At 42.6% G+C, this 21,901-nt stretch overlaps 1 protein-coding gene across 1 annotated transcript; it reads left to right on the top strand.

The window, feature by feature from the left end:
- Window positions 1-3,893: 3,893 nt before the first annotated feature.
- On the top strand, window positions 3,894-12,827 carry TDRD15 (tudor domain containing 15). The gene is made up of 2 exons (XM_056856770.1): window positions 3,894-3,903; window positions 6,574-12,827. Exons 1-2 carry the CDS (start codon window positions 3,894-3,896, stop codon window positions 12,825-12,827), a joined length of 6,264 nt encoding a protein of 2,087 aa, XP_056712748.1.
- The last annotated feature ends 9,074 nt before the right edge of the window (window positions 12,828-21,901 follow it).

Raw genomic sequence — 21,901 nt, 5'->3', positions numbered from 1 at the left:
TCTTCTACTGATCTCAGAGTGATGTACATAGGCTCATTCCATTTTACTTTCCCAACAACTGAAAGACTCAAGGAGCAATCCTAAGCAGTTCTACTCAGAAGTAATAGAAAAGAGCAAGAGTCCAGTAGCACCTTAAACACAAACACAGTTTCTGGCAGGGTATGAGCCTTCGTGAGCCACAGCTCACTTCTTCAGATACCCTGCCAGAAGTTTGTTTAGTCTTTAGGATGCTACTGAACTCTTGCTCTTTTCTACGGCTACAGACAGCCTAACATGACTACCCATTGTGATCTACTCAGAAGTAAGTCATATTTATGCAATAGGGCTTATTCCCAGGAAAGTGTGCTTAAGATAACAGCCTATGAGAATTTGAAGGTTATTGAAGAACAGCCGTTTAAAAAGACTTCTCGATAAACTGAGCATATATTTATCCAAGATTTAGAATTAATTATATTAATGCAAATTGCTTTTTATCTGATTAATTGCTTATTTGAACCAAGTAGTTATTTTGAAATCACCGAGGAACAGCCATCTTAAAAAGACTTCTGGATAAACCGAGCATATATTTATTCCAGATTTAGAATCATTTATATTAATGCAAATTGCTTTGTATCTGATTAATTACTTATTTGAAGCAAGTCGTTATTTTGAAATCAAATTCCCAATCAAAAAAAAAACTTTCTAATAGGCTGGCAAGTATTTTTAAAGCATATTTGCCTGCCACCTAGTGACTGGAGTTCACAGTGGAAACCACACTGAGAAAGGGCTATAATGAACACTTTTGTCAAGTCGAGGAGGACAAGACAACAGGAATCAAGGCTATACAGTCTCAAATGCTTTGGTGAACATTTCTTCCAACGTGAACACTTCATTAGCGACCGCTTGCCAAAGGAGGGTGGGATTTGGGGAGGGGCTTCAATGCCATAGAGTCCAATGGCCAAAGCAGCTATTTTCTCCAGGTGACCTGATCTCTATCGCTGGAGATCAGCTGTAGTACCTGGAGGTTTAGGTAAATAGTGGTCGAAACAGGGAATATCCGCCACCCTGTATTATATTTATATATACGTGATCTACTATTGCCACTTGTTTGGAGTCAATATACTCCAAACAGCAGCAACAGAAGATACCTGCTATTTCCTCTACGTTATTGAGAGTACATCCACGTCTCCCTGGGGCAAGTTTGGCGAGATATTCGCACAAAGACTCTTGGAATGGGATTCAGACATTTGTAATTACAAGTTGTTTATGATTTATCCTGTATAATATTGCACAGGCAATGATTATATAATTGCATGTTAACTATATGCCTAAATTGAACAAAGGCATACTTTGCATTTATTGAATGCTTGTTTTTCTGCTATTTTGTATTTACTAAGTACCTGGAGGTTGGCAACGCTATTGCCATCCCTCTCACGCAGCAGTCATAAGCAGGATCCTTGTGACTGAGGACCAGGAAGTGTTTCATCACAGCACAAACAGTTTATAAGCTGCCCCTAAGCTTTTATTTTTTTTGTGAAAAGAGGTCCTGCTACTACCTAAAAAATAAACTGGAGATGGGGGGGGGGGAGAGAAGAATCGACTAATTTTCAAGCAGTTATTCTATTGTGATTAGGCTTGCCAACCTCCAGGTACTAGCTGGAGATCCAGCTAGTACAACTGATCTCCAGCCGACAGAGATCAGCTCACCTTGGATATAGACTGTTGCCTGGTTAACTTGGAGATTGCTATTATGCTTGCGATTACTACCCTGTAAATAACTATATTTGTACATATTTTGCGTGCAATTTTTGTAATCCTTGCACTTTTTTTGTGGTTGTCCTATTGTCAGCGCGCTGTTAAATGAATTTTGGAATACAGCGAGCTGTGCTGGATTTCCCCCCCTCCAACCTCTCGTTATCAGTATTGCATTTTTTTACACCCCCTGGAGAAAATAGCTGCTTGGGCCATTGGACTCTATGGCGTTGCAGCCCCGCCCCCCACAAGCCCCGCCCCCAAAACCTCCCGCCGGTGGCGAAGAGGGACCTGGGAACCCTAATCGTGGTTGGTGGTTGTTTTTTTAATTGTTATGCCGGTCAATGGCTATTTCAGAGGTCTCTCTCAAGCAGTGACTCAACCTCCCCGTGCAATGCCGTGCAAGCGTGGCGTCCCTGTTGTTGCAATGCGGCCAGGGGGCGAGGGGGGGGCCGCCCCTCGATTTGAACCGCAAGCGAGCCCAGCCCCCTTCCCAGTCTTGCTCCCGGGTAGGCCAAAGGGGGGGGGGCGACCAGCCCGACCTTAGCAAAGCGCCGCGCCCCTCCCTCCGCTCCCCGCAGCAATATAATCCGCCCCGCGCGCCAAGGCGGTTTTGCTTTGCCCGGGGCGCATGCGCTCTGCCCGGTTTGGGGCCCCCCCTCTTGGCTGAGCCCCGGCGCCTGCTTGCGGGGGGAGAAGGGCAGAGAAACAAACGGGGAACCCCCCCCCAAAAAAAAAAATACCCCCAAGCCAAAGAGGCCGAGGGACGCGCCGCTGCTTTGCCGCCTCGCTGGTAAGACCGTCGGAGAGGGACGAAAGCAAAAAGGCCATTGATGCACGGGAGGTTTTGCTGCTCTCTGGATGCACGTTTCCCCCCCCCCATTTGAATCCTCAAAACTGTGCATGGGGGCTGACTGTTGAGTTTTGAGGCTTTGGATGGGGAAAAATGTGCATCTAAAGAGCGGCAAACCCAATGCAAAACCTCCCACGAGTAAATGGCCAAAGAGTCCCTTCCCTCCCTTGAAGCTCCGGCTCTTCCTTGCTCCTGGTGGGTCCCTTCCTCGCAGGCCGTTTATGCACGGGAGGTGTTGCCTTGGGTTTGTCCCTCTCTCGATGCGCGTTTCCCCCATGGGAGTTCTCCAAACCCAAAAATAAGCCCAAAATATCTTCTGCAGGTAATCCTATAATACGCAGCTCTTTGTTAATTTAATAAACTTTGCACTCTATATTTTTGAGAATTCAGATGAGGACAGATGTGCATCAAGAGAGGAGCAAATTGCAGGCAACGCCTCCCATGCATAAATGACCATAGAGTCATAGGCCATTTACGGGAGGTTTTACCTTGGATTTGTCCCTCTCTCGATGCGCGTTTCCCCCATGGGAATTCTCCAAACCCAAAAATAAGCCCAAAATATCTTATGCAGGTAATCATATAATACACAGCTCTTTGTTAATTTAATAAACTTTGCACTCTGTAGTTTTGAGAATTCAGATGAGGACAAATGTGCATCAAGAGAGGAGCAAATTGCAGGCAACGCCTCCCATGCATAAATGACCATAGAGTCATAGGCCATTTGTGCATGGGAGGTTTTGCGTTGGGGTTGCCGCTCCCTTGATGCACATTTTCCCCATCCAAATTCTCCGAACTCGACAGTAAGGCCCCGTGCAGAGTTTTTAGAATTTGGATGGGGGGAATCAACATCTAGAGAGTGGCAAATCCAAGGCACCTTCAAGATTATTTTATTCCGTTATAAGCTTTGGAGAACTAAAATCCCTTTTGTCACATTGCGGCGGTTTCCGCAGAGCTTATTGGACCCATGTTCGATGCTTTTGGGAAGTTTTTTTCCCTGCTTCCCCAGAGCATTTGGTAGTAAGTGCATTTCAGAAAGATCAGAGAAAACCTTTCTCTGATCTTTCTGAAACCTGTGTTGCAGCAACGTTTTGCGGAAATATCAAAGGCTGGATGGCTGCTGTGTGGATGGGAAAAGTCAAATTTTCCTGGTCCCTCCTAATGTGTGTGAAGTGCCGGCAACCCAGTAGGGTTATCAAGGCAAGATCCTTACAGAGGTGCTTTGCCATTGCCTTCCTCTGCTTAGCGACCCTGGTATTCCTTGGTGGTCTCCTATCCAAATACTACGAACCTGCTTAGCTTCTGAGATCTGATGAGATCAGGCTAGCCTGGGCCATCCAGGTCCCTCTTACATTACAGCAATTTTCCCTGACCCCTGCAGAAGCCATTTGCTCCACACCACCGCTGAGAGGCGCCTTTGTTTTTTAAATGGCTATCATATATTGTTATAATTGGTGTATCTTGTCTGAATCCCCAGCTTTCATTAAAACGAAAAGGTAATTATCCCCCTTTATTGCAGAGACTTAAGAGGAAAGGTATCTCTGTAATGAAAGGATTTAGAGACTTCTTTTAAAATGAGAGCGGGGAATTCAGAGAACTTGATACCCACATATTTATAACATCAGAGTGATACTCAATTGCTGATTTAAAAGAAAAAAATGTCAGAAAGTCCTGTTGGCATACTGGTATGGGGAATGGCTGCTGTTCTGGTGGTGGGACAGGGAAACACGCCATGTGGGAGCCTTGTTACTACTGCAAAATGTAAAAAAAGTAAAACCCGGATCTACACGGATGCAGATGGATCCTCTAGTTTCTTTTAACAGAACTACACCAAATCCAGTATCAAATAACACGTCAAAGCCAGGACCACAGACTGAACCACAATGCAGCAGTAGCGCCAAAATGTAGATCTCAGGTATGAATTCGTATGATTTTTGTGTGCATGTTAAGGGCCGTAGCCCTGACCTGGATGGCCCAGGCTAGCCTGATCTCGTCAGATCTCAGAAGCTAAGCCGGGTCAGCCCTGGTTAGTATTTGGATGGGAGACCCCCAAGGAATGCCAGGGTTGTTGTGCAGAGGAAGGCACTGGCAAACCACCTTGTCATGAAAACCCCAAAAGGGGTCGCCATAAGTCGGCTGCGACTTGACGGCACTTTACACACAGAGAGATTAAGGGCCGTCAAGTTGCTTCCGACTCATGGTGATCCTGTGAATCAGTGTACTCCAAAACAGTCTATCATTAACAGCCTTGTTCAGGTCTTGCAAACTGAGGGCCGTGGCTTCCTTTATAGAATCGTTCCATCTCGCGTTGTTCTCCCTTTGATTCCTGTAAAAGTTCTTTTTTGTCTTCCACTTCGCTCTTTAACGGTTCAGCAGGTTAGATGTAGGTTTAGTTCGGAAGTAATGCGAGACAAGAGTCACTGGAAAAGACAGTCATGCTAGGAAAAGTTGAGGGCAGCAGGAAAAGAGGAAGAGCCAACAAGAGATGGATTGACTCAATAAAGGAAGCCACAGCCCTCAATTTGCAAGATCTGAACAAGGCCGTCAAAGATAGGACATTTTGGAGGACTTTCATTCATAGGGTCGCCATGAGTCGGAAGCGGCTTGGCGGCACTTAACACACACACACAATGCTAGACCTATCTTGGTGCTATATAAATCATCCTTTGGATTGTGCTCTTCCTCGCTATTCCGCTTCCCCTTTTTCACCTCAGCGCTTCTCCCTCAGGTTCTTTTCCCCCCCCCACATGGTGAGACTGGAAGGTGTGGAAAAACCTGGAAAAAACAACAGCCTGTTTTTCCTCAGTAGAATCACCCTCAACATTTTCCAGTGGAAACATTGTAAATATTGAGGGAAAAAAATCTTATGAGATATTTTTCTTTTTCTGGTACGAGTGGAATGCTTTCTTAAAACAAGGTTTTAATAGCTCAGAATGTGTAGTATGACGATGGTTATGTGAAATTATCTCCAGCGTTAGAGGATAATTGCTGTGTATTCTGTGAACACGTACAGTTATTCTTCAGTTGATCATCCAGAGTGGTCCGTTAACTGTCTTTGCCCTGAGGCCAAGCTCCTCCCCCTTAGTCCCTATAACCCTTTGGCCTTGGGCACACGTCTCCCAGAGGAATCTCCCAGCAGGCCGCCTTGAGACCCTTGACTATTGCTGAGGTTTTGGCATCCAGCTGATCCTCAGCCCAGGACCCCCCTTCCTAATCCATGAATTATTGGAAATCGTTTACAAAACTTAAAACATTACATTGAATGTATTGTCTCATACTATAGTATTAAAAATTAATGATCCCTTTTCTATGGTGAGATATCTTTGAGGTACAGCGCATCTTAATTTTTTGTAAAAAAACCAGCTATCTTTAGATAGGATTTTTGTGTGTTTTTTTTCGGGGGGTGGTGGAGGAAATCTATTTAAAGAAAAAAAATGATCCAAAAAAAATCATTGATTTTTATCCGTCCTCCTAGTTGGCTTCCTTCACTTTGGCCTGTGATTAAACCCCTTCGGTATATAAGTGAACCACAGACTGAAGAGAAGGGACGGTTTGTTATTCAAAAATAAGCAATGTGAAAAAGCTTGAAATGATAGAACTGTCTGGATAGTCAAAAAGTAACCTCAAATAGCAAGAGGGTTATTCTACCCAGGTGATAGAGCTGTACTGTGACAAAAGAAAGGTACTTGTTCCGAAGCATAACTTTTTTTTCAGATTTCTAGTTGGTTCCAGATTTCTACAATCTAAATCCTGTTGCGTTGTCAACTAGGGGTTCCATCATTTTGTTTTTATTGATTTATTTTGTGTAATCCGCCTTGAGTCCCAGTGAGAAAGGTGGGCTATAAATAATGTGCTGCTTTTGTGTAACTGAATGCATGTTTGAGAGAGCCAGCCTGGTGTAGTATATGGTAAAGCTTTAATAAATTTACAGAGTTAAACTTAAAGGATCGTATATGTTATTGATTATGTCATACTTTGTGCTGGTTTTCCAGGTGGGATGGATTTGCCAACAAAATTCACAGATGTAGATCTGAAGATAACTAACATATACTGCCACCTGAAGGATGTTCTTGTGAAATTTGAGGGCTATTGTAACACATACTGTGAGTTTGACTACCATATATTACAAAAGGAAATACAACAGGTATCCAAAGTGAAAGACTGCATTGGCGTTGGTGAGTTTTGTTTAGTAGAAGATCCAAATTGTGGAGAATGGTACAGAGGAAGAGTAATACAAAAGAAGAATCTCATTTATGAAGTATTTCTGATAGACAGTGGGGAAAAATTGGCGGTTCGTGATGTTTGTATTGCATCTGCCGTTGATGAATTGTTTCAACTTCCTCCAAAAATGGTTTGTGGAATCTTTGCAAATATACTTCCTGTTAAAGAAAAGTGGTCTCCGAAAGCTCTGAATTACTTTTCATCCTTAATAGACTTGCGAATTAAAGGCTGTGTGCAAGCCATTATGCCGCACCAAACATTTCTTCTTGATGTGCCAAAAGTTACTAGTGATGTGGTAGAACTGAAATTAGGAAAACTTGTTGATAGAGACTCATTCTATCTTATTGTAGAACTGTTAGCTGAATTGCCAGAGGAACCCCTGTATAAACAAATGCCTGATTTAATTCAGAAGAAATACACAAGGCCGGATTCGGTTTTCTGTAATGCTAGGATCCAACCAGATTTTCAACCAGTTTTTGGTAGGCTTCAGCCGCTTTTATCAGTTGGAGGAGTAGAACTAGCAAAAATATCAGTGGCAGTCAGTCCAAGTAGATTTTATTGTCAGCCGCTGCAACGTCTGCTGGAGCTTGATGAGTTGACAAGCAGCATGTCTTCATATTATGAAACGATTAACAGAGAAAATGTTCCATCCTGTGACAGTCTGGGAGTCCTCTGTGCAGCCAAACGAAGAGATGGTCGTTGGTACAGAGGAGTGATACAACAGCTCCTCTCTGATAACAGTGTAAAGGTTTGGTTTGTGGATATTGGCAGTTGTGAAGCTGTGCCTTCCACTTGTGTTCTGAAGCTCCAATCAAAATTCATATCAGTGCCTAGGTTTTCATTTCCTTGTGCTCTATCATGTCTTACCGACCAGGATGAATCTGTAAGAAATTGTCAGCTAAAAGAATTTAAGGAGGCCCTCTTAAGACAAAGTGAAGTTTATGTCCACATTGACTTATTCGATGCAAATGAACATTTGTATTATGTTACATTGCATGGGCATGAATCAACTAGGAATGGTGAAAACTTGCCGCAGGGAAATGATGTGATTCCAAAATGTTGTCCTTCCTGTAAGACAGAAATTACTAACACATACAGTGATGTGGGAATTTCTGGTGCCAGCCCTGACTTTACTGAACCTGCTCAGCGGAACATGCTACAATCTGGAAATTGTTCAGGTGAGAAGGACTGTCCCATAAATTCTGTTTTAGCAATACCTTACAAGACAGCAGAAATGAAAGTAGATTCTGTCTGTGTTGCTTTTGTAGAGTACGTACTAAATCCTTCCAATTTTTGGGTTCAGACAAACGATAATCTAGATGAGTTCGAAGTCTTGATGGATAAAGTTTCAGATGTATATGATGCAGGTGAAACAAATGATAAGAGTCTAGAAAACCCAGAACCTGGAATGCTGTGTTGTGCACGCTACAGTAAAGACATGCATTTCTACAGGGCTGTCATCGAGGATGTGGTTGACAGTAGTGTTAATGTTTACTTTTTGGATTTTGGAAATACCGAAACAGTGCCAATCTTTGATGTGAGACCTCTGCTTCCAGAGTTGCGGGAATTACCAGCTTTAGCCATATGTTGTTCGCTTGCTTGTGCGTTTCCAGTTCAAGATGTATGGATTAAAAAGGAAACAGACTTCTTTAAAAACTTGGTGTTTGGCAAGCCAGTCACACTTCATGTTGTTGGAAAACTCAACAAAAAGTACAGTGTCAATATGCAGTGTATGAACGGCTCAAAGCAAATTGATGTTCTCATATCCATGGTTCAGGCTGGATATGCTGAATGTTGGCACACTGAGCCAGATCCATTACCAAACATTCTAAGATTTACTAAAGAACAAGACTCAAAACTTAGAAGTAAAAACATGCGGCAGAATAATAACATAGTGGTACATAGAAATGTTAACCAGTTGCTAAATACTCCCTCTGTGACAAAAAAGGCTGCTTCTGATTTCCCACAATGGGAGAGAATACTTTCCAAGAAATACAGGAAAACGTCTGGGGAAAGTAACACTACGTGTCCTTATAAAGAACATCGATTTAAGCCAGGAACTGTCCTCAGAGTTATATGTTGTAGTAGTACTTCACCAGGTGACTTCTCATGCCAGGTCCAGGCTAAATTACCAGAGCTGAATAACTTGATGGATCAAATTCAGATTTATTATGAGACTCTAACCAGGCCATACCAAAGAGGACAGCTTGCCTGTGTTGTGAAAGACTCCAAGAATGGAAAGTGGTACAGAGCTTACATGCTGCAATACATATCCAAAACCATAATTGAGGTTGTATTAGTAGATTTCGGGAGCAAAATAAGTGTTTTGCTGGAAGACGTTCAAGCTATTCTCCCAGATTTTCTCTCCTTGGAATGTCAAGCATTCAGATGTTGTCTTAATAGTGTAACTCAGTCTTTAATGTTTGATCCAGATAATTGGACTGTGGAGGCATGTAATGATTTTAAATCCTTCATTTCTTCTTCCAATGGGCTATTGACGTGCACCATTTCAGCCCTTGTTATTAAGAACCCTGGCTTCTTATATAATGTGGTTGATCTGTGGGCTCCATCTGTCAGAGCACAGCAATTTCTCTTAGACTGTGGGCATGACCAATTCTGCTCTCTTGAATGCCCGAGATCTCTTGCTCCATCATTCTTTCTGTATAGCTTTTACTATTCATCTTTTGATATAAACATTGGAAATGTAGAGGAGGTATGTGTGACCCATATAAACAGCCCAACAAAATTCTATTGCCAGTTAAATAGAAATGCAGATGATATTGATAACCTGTTTCAAAAAATCACAGAGATCAATCAAAGGGCAAGCTGTGTTGGCCAAATAAACACCCAGAGATTATACTTAGCCAAATATTTTGAAGATGGCTTCTTTTACAGGGCCTTGGCATCTCCTGTAGAATCATCAGATTATGTTCCTGTATACTTTGTGGACTTTGGGAATAAACAAGGGGTGGCAAAAGCTGAACTGATCAATATTCCAGATCATGCCTCAGAAATATTATTCACCCCTATGCAAGCTGTCGAGTGTTACCTGTCGGATCTCAAAGATGCTGAAATTCCAGTTGAAATAAATAAATGGTTTGAGAAGAATTTCTTGGGTAAAGAACTGAAGGCAGTAATAGTAGCTAAAGAATCTGATGGCCAGCTTGGTGTGGAGTTGTATGATAACCATCTACAAATAAATAAGAAGATTAAAGACTTATTAGAGAGTACAACAAATTGTCATGCTGATCCAAAATGCGTAAACAGAGATATACAAAAGCCTCTTGAGGACCAAAATGGGAAACAAAAAGAAAAGATAACTGCAATTACAACAAAAGTTAAAGGAGAAACAGAGACTCAAATAAATTCTTGTTATCAGAATGATGGCGAAGTATGTGCCGAATATGGAAAAGAAACTGTGATAGATCTGCAGAAACAGTGCACTAGATCTGTACACGTTCCAGTAGCCTGTGAAAATACAGAATTAGTCTTGCAAAACGCTCCAGGAGAGAAAGATAAAAGTAGAAGTAGAGAACCTGGTGATGACCCAACATTAGAATTCAAGGAGATGCTTGCAGACAATATGACTGAATCGCATATCCAGCAGCTAAGCCCTTCAGGACAAGAAAGGAGCATTTCTGCTAAGCAAAAGTACAGAGATCTTGTACAGTGTAACATTCAGCCAAATTCCGAAGTCATGGGTTATATTTCCTTTGTAACTAGCCCATCAAGTTTCTATATTCATCTTGAAGAGGATGAGAATAAAATTTTGCAGCTTGCTGAAGAACTGAATGGATGCACACTGGATTTAGAGCCACAAACTGGCATTGAGGAAGGTGACATAGTCTTAGCAGAGTATGAAGTTGATCATTGCATATACCGAGCTGTTGTTAGAGCAGTTAAATCAGAAGCATTCTATGAAGCAGAATTCATTGACTACGGTAACTTGTCAACTGTGAATGCATCCAAAATCTATAAGATGGGGGGGAAATTCTTAAATTTACCAAGATTTAGCATACACTGTTTTCTTAGTCATGCAAAATGTGCGTTGCCTGGTAAAAACTGGAGTAGTGATATTACTGCCTATTTTGTCAGTAAAGGAAATAATCAGCGAGTAAATTGTAAGTTTCTGCAACAACATGGAGAACAATGGGAGGTTGATTTATTTTGTCTCGGAATTTCTGTTATAGAAGACTTAACACAGATGGAAATCTGTGCAAGTTTACAGAACATGCCCATGTTAGATACAGCAGAAGTCATAACATTGTGGCCAGTGGCAAATGCAAGTAATGACCAAAGTAATCAAATTGTGCATAAAGAATATGAGTCTGGACCTACTTTGAAAAGTCTTCCTAAAATCACCCACCAAAAAATAAACCCTGGACAGCTAGAAACAGCTGAAATAGGTCACATTTCCAGAAATGGGAATTTCTATGTGAAATTAGCTAAGGATGCACAAACACTGCTTAATTTAAACATGATGGCTACTCAAGAAGCAGAGCTGATGCCAGTTGCGGTGGAAGACATTCAAGAAGGATTCGAATGCCTGACAAAATCAAAAATAATTTTCCAGTGGCATCGATCTGAAGTTATTAAAAAGTTTGTGGATAAGGAGAGCATGCTGGTTTTTTTCATGGATTTGGGAATATATGAAATGGTATCATTCAATGATACAAGAATGCTGAGTAGCAAGATGATGAGTATTCCCAGGAGGGCAGTACCTTGTCAGTGGTCTTGGATTGGAAATACAGACAGCCTGGCTTTTGAGCAAGTTCTGAAGATATTAAAAGGTCAGGAGATAAAGATTTTATTTGTGACATACCTAGAATCTGCTTTAATTTGGCAAGTAGACATTTTGGTGAATGGGATTCTGTTGCTTGAATGTTGGCCTCAAATATTTAATCAAATAACATTAGAGAAATGTAACTTATTGGGAGGCTTAAATAATGTGAAAATGACAGTGCCCGTGTATTCATTTAGGAGGAGTTCAATTTCATGGGCAAAGTTTCAGAATGATAGGCATTATACTGGTTTTGTCACATCAGCTACTGATCCTTCAAACTTTTGCATCCAGTTAGAAGACTCATTTAAGACTATGGAAGCATTGTTTAAGCTGCTTTCTGAGCTGCCGGAAGACTTGCCAACTATGCCAAAGGATCTTGTTGGTACTGGTACAAGCTGCTTGATAAAGACTGAGCCTAATAAAAAATGGAATAGAGTTGAAGTTTCTGAAATCTCGGATCAGTTTATCCTTACATTCGTAGATGATGGAATATCAGCCCCCATCCCCATTTCAGATTACCACAGGCTAAAAGTTATCCCAGAAAAGCTTGTAAATTTACCTCGACTAACTTACCCTTGCTCTTTATTTGGGGTGTCACCCATTCTTGGGGAACAGTGGAATGATGAGGCAAAGCTTAAAATCCAGCAGTTTCTTGGTAGACAAGGCCTTCTGTTCCAGTTCAGACAGTACTGTGGGATGAAGATGGAGGTAGATGTGTTATGTGAGAGGACCAGTGCAGCAGATGTATTGGTTGCTTCTGGATATGCTGTGTATTCTTTCATGTCAACTATTCGGGTAGAATTCAATGTATTGAATTCACAAATTTTGCCTGATCCATTGCAAACGGGTAGTCAGAAAAGCTGCGATGCAAGGATAGTGTTGCAGCCAGAAAAGGAAGAGGAGCACAAAAAATCAGGTTTGCTGTTCAAGAATACTTGTAACAAATGCCCAAGAGGTCGCAGTTCTAAAAAACTGTGTTGGAGGAGACAGCAATGGAAGAAGTTAGTCTTACACAGCAAAAGAATTAAGAATGAGGATCTTCTGAAGTATAGCAAGTCCTTCATTGGCCATTGTTGTCACAGAGAGGGACTGAGGAATGCTTGTCCCATGGGTCTATTGGCAAAAACGACACAACCTGAACCTTCTGGATTGAGTACTATTCTAGATATGATGAAAATCGAAGAGAACCCATCAAATAAACACTGTGCTAGAAAGGTAAGTTTCGAATGTATCTTAAAATAATTATGTCCTTTATATGTAATGAGATAAATGAGATCCCCCCAAAAAACCCTCACAGCTAGGTCTACATGTCCAAGGGGGCCTTGGACTTTTGTTTGCTGAATAGCATTTTTTACATGCACATGTCGAATTACTTTTGAAACTAAGAATATGTTTTAAAAGCAGTTTAAAATATCAAGAATGTGATGTTTGCTGTTGAAATTAAAATGTAAACAACGTGACAAGCCTTTTTTTCTACTGAGAGGACGCACACAGCCTCCTAAGATGTTTGGGATCTAGGTTTCTTTTGGACTACAAACCTTCCCCTCAGTTTCCAGGTGCTCTACAGGAAGCGAGTGTATAGGCTTTGGGTTTGCAGCTGTAAATGAAGTTTTATGGTGCACAAGGAGATTATTGAGATCACTGAGGCTGGATTACTAAGAAGATTGATTTATGTACAGGTTGGGTTTAAAGGAACAACCCAACAGGACGAGTCTCCAGGTAGACAAAGTAGAAACCTGGCTGAGGCACAAACATTTTGATTATGACTTCAAAGTGTAGTTATACTTTTCTACAGTGCTTTCAGGTGCAAACTTTTATTGACTAGCCACTAGGCTGGAGCCTCTTTCACACACAGGATTCCACCCACACCAGCCTGCCCTTTCCCCAGAGCTAGACTAAATTGTCTAGCAAGGTCTACTCATCCCCAGAGCCAGGCCTAACAATCGAGTACTCTCTTTTGTCCCAGAAAAAGGGCTAAACCACTCCGCCACACTACCAGGCAGAGCAACGCTTTACTCTGTGCTCTTTTCCTGAGCCAGACCTGAGCTGTCATTGCTCTCTCCCTCTGAGGCAGATCTCCACTTCCCTCTTCTCCTGTGTTCCCTCCAACATTTTATCCCCCTTTCTTGAAGGGGATTGGATGCTGGAGCAGCACTCCTGTGGGCTCATCTGAGTGGCTGACTTTCCCTCTCTCCCAAAACAAGGCCACGGTTTTGTTGAATACAGTTTTCTTGAGTTTTGGCATAGCATGGGTTGGGTAATTGCTCTGTGGTAGAGCATTCTGCTTTGTGTCATACCCAGCCTCTCCAGTTAAAAGCATAAACCATTAGGTGATGACACTGTGAAAACACATACTTATCTGTTGTAGGAGCACTAGGGGAGGGTGGTGGGAGCTGTTGTTTATACCCTGTACTAGCAGGCTTGGGGTGGAGGTAGCGTGCCAGCTCTTGACATGGGCAGCCTTGCCATCAAGATGACTTAAAGGGAACTTCTCCCTAGAGTTATGCAGGAGCGAATCTGTTTACCCTAAGCTGGTACGGAAGCTGATTGCTTGGTGTAGGCTCCTTAATCCTTTGGTCAGAAGTGGCTCGTCCCCCCAGCTGATTACACAGCTGGGGTCCACCTATGTGATGAAATCGTCTGGGGTAGTATTAATATCTGGCTCACTTTCCACCAGATCGAGAGCAGGTTAGCAATATTCTGAGGAAGCCTATTGCAGAACATTCTCACCCTGCCCTTTACCACTACTGTTGCCTACATGTTATTTGCCCTTTCTTACCCTAGGAGTCCTGACCTGGGTGGCCCAGGCTAACCTGATCTCGTCAGATCTCAGAAGCTAAGCAGGGTCAGTCCTGGTTAGTATTTGGATGGGAGACCACCAAGGAATACCAGGGTTGCTGTTCAGAGGAAGGCACTGGCAAACCACCTCTGTTAGTCTCTTGCCATGAAAACCCCAAAAGGGGTCGCCATAAGTCGCTGCAATTTGACGGCACTTCACACACACACACACACACACACACACACACACACACACACACACACACACACACACACACACACACACACCCTAGGAGTCCCGGGGAGGGGGGAGAGGTGTCTTCCTCCTCTGAAGCACAGGTCACACCTGGGCAGAAAATGTCTACTGAGGCAAGTGTGCTGTTTTCAGCTGCTTTTCTCCTACTGTTGACATTTCATGGATCCCCCCTGGGAGGAAAGCAGCTTTTTCTAAAAGTGGCTTTGGGTTAGAGGAAAATCAGGAAACAGGTTCAGCTCTCCCCCCTGCCCCCCCAGTGTTGAACTTTAAATGTCTCCCTTTTCTGTCCTTGTCCAGATTTCTGATCCAGACACAGGACTGATGCCATCATGTCTCACTTAGTCCCAGAAGTATACTGTTAGTGTGGAAGTGCTGGCTCGTAATGACCTCTCCATATAGTCTCTTATCAGGCTGCAGTACAGTGTGCTTCTAGACTTAATAACATGGGTTTACAGCATATAAGCCAGGCTTTAGAAACCAAAGGTGGATAATTCCAGGTCAGGTGTGTGTGTGTGTGTGCTGCAGTACACTTGAATGTTAGGTGGAAGGGGAAATTCGTATTCCAAAGTAATTTTTGGTACTGTTTTAAACCCGTATTATGTGCAAAAAGGAGGACATTGCTTTATAGTAACTTGATCAGAATTAGTTTATTTATTTTGTGATTTATAGCCCTCCCTCCCTGGCCAAAGCCGGCTCAGGGCGGGCAACATCATACAAAAGCATTAATACATCAGCAATAAAATTAACCACAAAATCTAACTTTAAAACAATAAAATCCCAATTACAACTTAAACACAAAATTACAGATGGTGCCTAACCACTACTCATGTTGCCGGATATTTGCAGCAGGTTACCTTTCTGTTGACATTAATAATATAACAGGAGGGGGGATAATAGGGAGGCCAGCAGATGATATTCCCGGATGTCGTCGACCATAGGCCTAGCAGAATAGCTCTGTCTTGCAGGCCCTGCGGAACTCTTTTAAGGTCCCGCAGGTCCCTGATGTCACCAGTCAGAGCATTCCACCAGGCCGCTGCCAGGGCCAAAAAGAACGTTACAGACTATATGTTTGTCCACATATCTATTACAAATATAAACTTTTAAAGTTTAAGGAGATATATATGCCTTTATTCTAACTTAATAATGCTTTTACTTTCTAGGTAAAAGTTGATTAGGTGGATTTCGGCATTTGAGCACAAGTAGTGGACGTGGATACTAATGAATAGATAACACTTTCATATGTGAAAGACTGAAAATGCACATTTAATTGGTGCTTACTTCCAGGTACATGCGGTCTTGCGAATTGTGGATCTAGCATCCACACACTTGGCAAATCTATTTTTAAGAATGCGGCTATTTAATATTTGGCCACAGTCCCCTGCCTAGTCTCACATGAGTGAGTAACAGCACAATTTATGGAATGTTAAGTTAAAGCAAAATTACAATGTTGGTGTGTGTATAAGAAAAATATATATTGTGCAATGCAAGAATGTTCTCTCGCTAAGCTACATGGCACTTTAGTGTTTGTTGCCGTGTAATAAGAAGAAATGGCCCAACAGTTTGTAGTAAAGGTGATGCAAATGTATCTGCTGTGAATGTTTAGCTCTTTTTTATGTTACAAGTTTGCTCTTATCATAGCTTAAATTGTTTTTATTAGATTATTCTTTATTTGCTCATATTATCATATAATTGAATGTATTCATACACATGTAGTTACATGTATGTGTAGTAGATACATAATTTAGAATCCAAGGAGTCCCACGAGCATGCCAGGATGCTCTGATCTTCAAGTTTCTCGTGCTGCGTCAGATGCCCATTCTGATAATCCTCCAACTTTTAGAAATGGCTTCTTGCTAGGAACAGCCGCTGAGGGAAGCTCTGTTAACTCAGTGGACTCTGCCTGAGGTGTTTTTAGTATATTACGTTAGAGTTCTTGAAAAACGAAGTGTGGATTGAACGACATGATGACTTGTATATAAGAAACGTCGTATCTGATGTGTACAATAGCGGCCTGGTTCAAGAACCACTCGGGGGAGGCACCTCCATCTGGTTGTAGCAACTGTCGATTCTGACAAGCTACAGACACTCAGAGGGCGTGTTTGCTCATCCTTTGACAAAATGGGAATTTTTAAAATATGAACAAGGAAGTCACTCTTTAGACCTCCAGTGTGAGCCCAACTTGTGTATTCATGTAATGTCACATACTTAAAAAGTTTTTGTGTTTGGATTACTCAGAGAATTGGGTTTAATGATCAACTTGATTAACTTGTGACATAGTTGGCAAGTAGTATAAAAATTATGTTCATTCATGCTTAGTCTACTGTAAAAAGTGCTTAACATGTGTTATGTTCCCGCATGTTTTTGCTTAAATTAAAAAAGTCTGATTTCAGTGACCTAGCTGTCTTACTTACTACAATAGCAATATTGCTGCCCTTACCCTGGAAAAGGGAGGAGAAGACACCCATGTCGGGTTCAACACATGTAAGGGATCCCCACATGTGCTGGTCTCAGACCCTGGCTCCAGAGATGTTTTAGTCACCATATACAGAAACAGCTAAACATGATATTCCTGCCAGAAATAAAGAGAGGCATCGATACTTAATTTGTTCGTTGAACTAACAAACAGTATTATGTAGAAAGGGAGAGAAAAGACAATTAAAAAAACTGCAGGAGTGGTTTCAAAAGCAGTTCTAAGCAGCCAGAATTGCCAGAGCAATTAGCAACTCAAGAGTAAAATACAATGGCAAATTGTGTTTTGTGCTTTCAATTTGCTTCCGACTCATGGCAGCCCTGTGAATTAATGACCTCCAAAATGTCCTATCATTAATTGCTTTGTGCTGGTCTTGCGAACTGAAGGCCATGGCTTACTTTTGAGTCAGTCCATCTCATGTTGGGTCTCCTCCCTCTTTTCCTAGTGCCTTCAGCTTTTCTTTGCATGTCTTTTCCAGTGAGGCTTGTCTTCTTATGATAAGACCATAGTATAATAGCCTCATTTAGAAAATGCACCCCCAACTTCTAGTTACAAAGTCCCTAGTGTCCAGTTTATTAAAAATGCCCAGGAATATTGGTGGTGTTTGCATGCCCCAAATGGAATGGGGAAAATTAGAAGGTAGGGGAGGAAGAAGATTGAATGGGGTGATGGAGGGTGAAGCGGAGATGGGACCGAAAACATTGCAAGGGACCAGAAAGACCAGCTAGGGAGTGGAAACAACTGGAGGAGGGTGTGGGTATTGAGAAGATGCCAAAGGGTGAGGGAACCTGTCCGTGAGAATAGAATGGAGGCAGGCGACTTTGGAGCTGCAGAGAAAGAAGAGGAGGATAGGGAGGGAAAATGGAAGACAGGGAGCAGAACATAAGAAATTAGACCATACTCTGCCTATCCTGAAGAGTATGCAATCATATGTCAAGATCAAGGGAGTCCATTTTGTTCCTAAAACTGTTGTCTTTTCTTGCCTATGGCAAAAAACCTAATGTTAGGGTACACAAGTAAAGGACAAGTGCATTCCTGGCCGTGTCTGTATTATAAGGGTCAGTCTTGTGGAGCATGCGATGTCCATATTAGTCTTCATTCAGGCTGTGTACGTGTGGGGGGGGGGGTGTCGCAAAAATCCCTGGAATGAGTTGATCAGGCATGTAACAGCTTTCCCATGGAAGCCCTGCAATCTTATCATGGAATTCCTTTAATTACACATAGTTCTAACCATGATTTACTGCTGTGGAATAAGATGATGTTCCCCTGTATCTAGCTGCATAGGGCCCTGGAGTTGAGGAAAGCTTCGAGGTAGCATGGTTCCTGGAAGGCAGGAGGTCTCAAACTGACACTGCAGGAGTTAAGAACATAATAGGTGCCCTGCTACATCAGATCATGGTCCATCTAGTCCAGCATCCTGTGGCCAACCAGTTCCTTTGTAGGTCCAACAACATGGTATAGAGGCCGAGCCCTTCCACTGATGTAGTCTCCAGACTATGAACAGCATATAAGCTAATAACAAAATGAACATCTGCATATTCCCTGCTGGATCATACCAGAGGTCCATCTAGTCCAGCATCCTGTCTCACACAGCGACCAACCAGTTCCTCTGGAGGGCCAACTGTAGGGTATAGAAGTTGAGACCTTCCCTGATATTGCCTCTGGCCACCGGTATTCAGAGGTTTGCTGCTTGGAGATTCCCTTTAGTCATCATGGCTAGTAGCCACTATTAGACCTATTCTCCATGACTTTGTGTAATTCCCTTGTAAAGCTAATCAAGTGAGATTAGCCTTTTCTGTGGCATTTGGACTAAGGAGAACAGAAAAGATTAGCTTGCAGCTGTGGCATCTCTGATGCTGAATCTGCATGTCATTGGTTATTGCCCTATTGTAATTATTATTCTAGAAGGAGTCCACTGGCAAAGAGTGGTAAACTGTGGTACTGCAGTCAAAAACTCTGCTCATGGCTTGATTTTGATCCCAACGGAAGTTGGTTTCAGGTAGCCAGCTCAAGGATAACTCAGCCTTCCATCCTTCCAAGGTTGGTAAAATGAGTACTCAGCTTGCTGGGGATAAAGTGTAGATAACTGGGGAAGGCAATGGTAAACCACCCCGTAAACATAGTCTGCCTAGTAAGCGTTGGGATGGGATGTCACCCCATGGGTCAGGAATGACTTGGTGCTTGTACAGGGGACTACCTTTACCTTTTAAAATTATTATTCTATCTCAAAGGCTGCTCCTGGGACATTCTCCAGAATGTGAAGAGGAGGAGTTAAAATGAGTTGCCACCTAGAAGAAAGGTCTTATTAGCAGTGGGCAGTTCACATTGCATTCCCGTAATGGTGCAGCTACATTACCTATAAAGTCTCATAGGAAAGCAAGCTGGGAGGAAGGACGTTTCTGCAAAACAGCCACCTTATGTTGAGTGACGCTAAGTGACCGAGAGGATTTCCAGGAGAGAAACGATTACAAAAGTACACGTGTGGATCATATTTTAGGATACAACTGAGATAAGGAATGGGAATGAAATGTTCACCTGGCTTCTTTTGACCTTGGCAGTACCTGTTGACGTTTCCCAAACTCATGGGTGCCATGGTGCCTGCCAAGCTTTTCAGAAAGTAGGTGAGGGCATTGTAAGACAGGGCCTGTTTTTGGCTGCCCTCATTCAAATGAGAGGGTTAGAAGAGAAGAGCCAGCCTGGTGTAATGGTTAAGAGCTGCGGGTTCTAATGTGGAGAACCAGGTTCAATCCCCCAATCTTCCACAAGAAGCCTGCTGGGTAGAAGCAGAAGAGTTGGTTTTTATATGCCGACTTTCTCTACCACTTAAGGGAGACTCAAACCGGCTTACAATCACCTTCCCTTCCCCTCCCCACAACAGACACCCGGTGAGGTAAGTGGGGTTGAGAGAGCTCTAACAGAGCTGTAACTTGCCCGAGGTCACCCAGCTGGCTTCGTGTGTATGAGTAGGGAAACAAATCCAGCTCAACAGATTAGCCTCCGCCGCTCATGTGGAGGAATGGGGAATCAAATCTGGTTCTCCAGATCAGAGTCCACCGCTCCAAACCACTGCTCTTAACCACCATACCACTGGTTTTCACTACGCCGGTGACCTTGGGCCAGTCACAATTCTCTCAGAACTCTCTCGGCCCACACAGATTCAGGGAATGGCAAACCTACGAACGTCTCTTGCCTTAAAAACCCTGTGGGGTCTCCGTAAGTCAGCTGTGACTTGACGGCACACACACACACACAAGATGCAGCTACTGGAAGATCAGGACTGGTAATCACCTGCGCTTTCCTTAGTGTGTGGTTTTATCCCCGCTGCAGGCTTTCCCTATTTTTATTCCCCCTTCTTTTCGCTCTCCCCAGGCTTTTCTTTGTTTCTTTTTATTCTCCCTTCTCTTTCTTCCTACCCTTTTGGGCTTTCCTTTTTTCTTTTTGGGAGTGGCTGTGGCTCAGTGGTAGAGCATCCGCTTGGCATGCAGAAGGTCCCAGGTTCAATCCCCAACATCTCCAGTTAAAGGGACTAGGCAGGAAAGTGATGTGAAAGACCTTTGCCTGAGACCCTGTAGAGCCGCTGCCGGTCTGAGTAGACAATACTGACTTTGATGGACCAAGTATAAGGTAGCTTTATGTGTACATTTCTTTTTGTTCCCCTTTTACAGGGTTTGGCTCTGCCTCCTGCAGCACAGGCTTTTTGGGTTTGTCTCTTCCTCTAGCAGTCATTTTGGAGTAGAGATCACCGTCCCTCTCAGAATTCCTTAGGTACCTACCAACAAGCTCAAAAGGTTGCAGACCCCTTCCGTAGTAGCCTGGAAATCTTGGTTGGTAAGAAAAATCTATCCCATTACCTGGCCTTCTTTCCTGAAAATGTTGAGTACTGAACAAATTGAAAGGACTGTGACTGGTTTAAAAAGTGATTTACAAGTTAACAGTTTCCTATAAACCTGAAATTTTACTTTAGAATATTCAGGTTAGTTACAAAGCAAAGCATCGGAAGTCTTTAAAAAACAAAAGAAATCCAGGACCATGCAGAAATAATGTAATATTTCCTTGATTGTTACACTGTTACTGCTTCAAAGTTTTCACCTTAGCAAAGCCTACAAACTAAATTTGTTGCCAACTTTCTAGCACTGCTCTGTAGAGACCAGGACAACCATAGGTGATAGGTTTGAGTGTGTACCTGTTGGCTATGCATCTGTTCGTCCTTCCTTGGGTTAGTCACAGTTCTCTCACCTTGAGACTCCTTACATTTGAGAAAAAGAAGGGTATAAAAAGCAACTCTTTTCCAGTAAAGGAGCGGTTAAGTTTTGCTATTCAGTCCAATTTGTTGATAAAAGCTGTTACCAGTGCTAAAACTCTTTGGATTATTTGAATGGATATAAGTAGCCATTATACAAGTAGGATACTCCATCAGTCTCTTAAATTCACTTACTAGGTGGTTGCTCATTTGCAGGAATTTCCTTCCTCCCAGCTTGGTTTTCTAGAGACTGAGGTTTTAAATGTGGGACAAGGCAGTGGTAGCCTTAAAGGAACTAATTTGAACTGCCTGCTGCTACTACAACCTTTCTTCTAGGTGGCGAGTAATTTTTAATTCCTGTGATATCTGCTCTTTACTATGGATGGCGTGTTGCATTCCAGAGAGAGTCCCAGCAAGAGCCTCTTTGTGTTTGAGAGTCTACTGTAACTGATTCAACTTCTCCCCCAAGGCAGAAGTCTTTATCTTTCTTAGTTGGAAGGAACATATTAGAAGGAGGACTTTGCGCCCAGGGTGTGAACTCTTTGTAGACCGAACGTGTAGATCTCAGCATA

This window comes from Euleptes europaea, chromosome 10 (assembly GCF_029931775.1).
Source record: "Euleptes europaea isolate rEulEur1 chromosome 10, rEulEur1.hap1, whole genome shotgun sequence".
Taxonomy (NCBI): domain Eukaryota; kingdom Metazoa; phylum Chordata; class Lepidosauria; order Squamata; family Sphaerodactylidae; genus Euleptes; species Euleptes europaea.
Note: the sequence above shows the minus strand (reverse complement) of the source record. Positions and strands in the feature narration are given on the sequence as shown.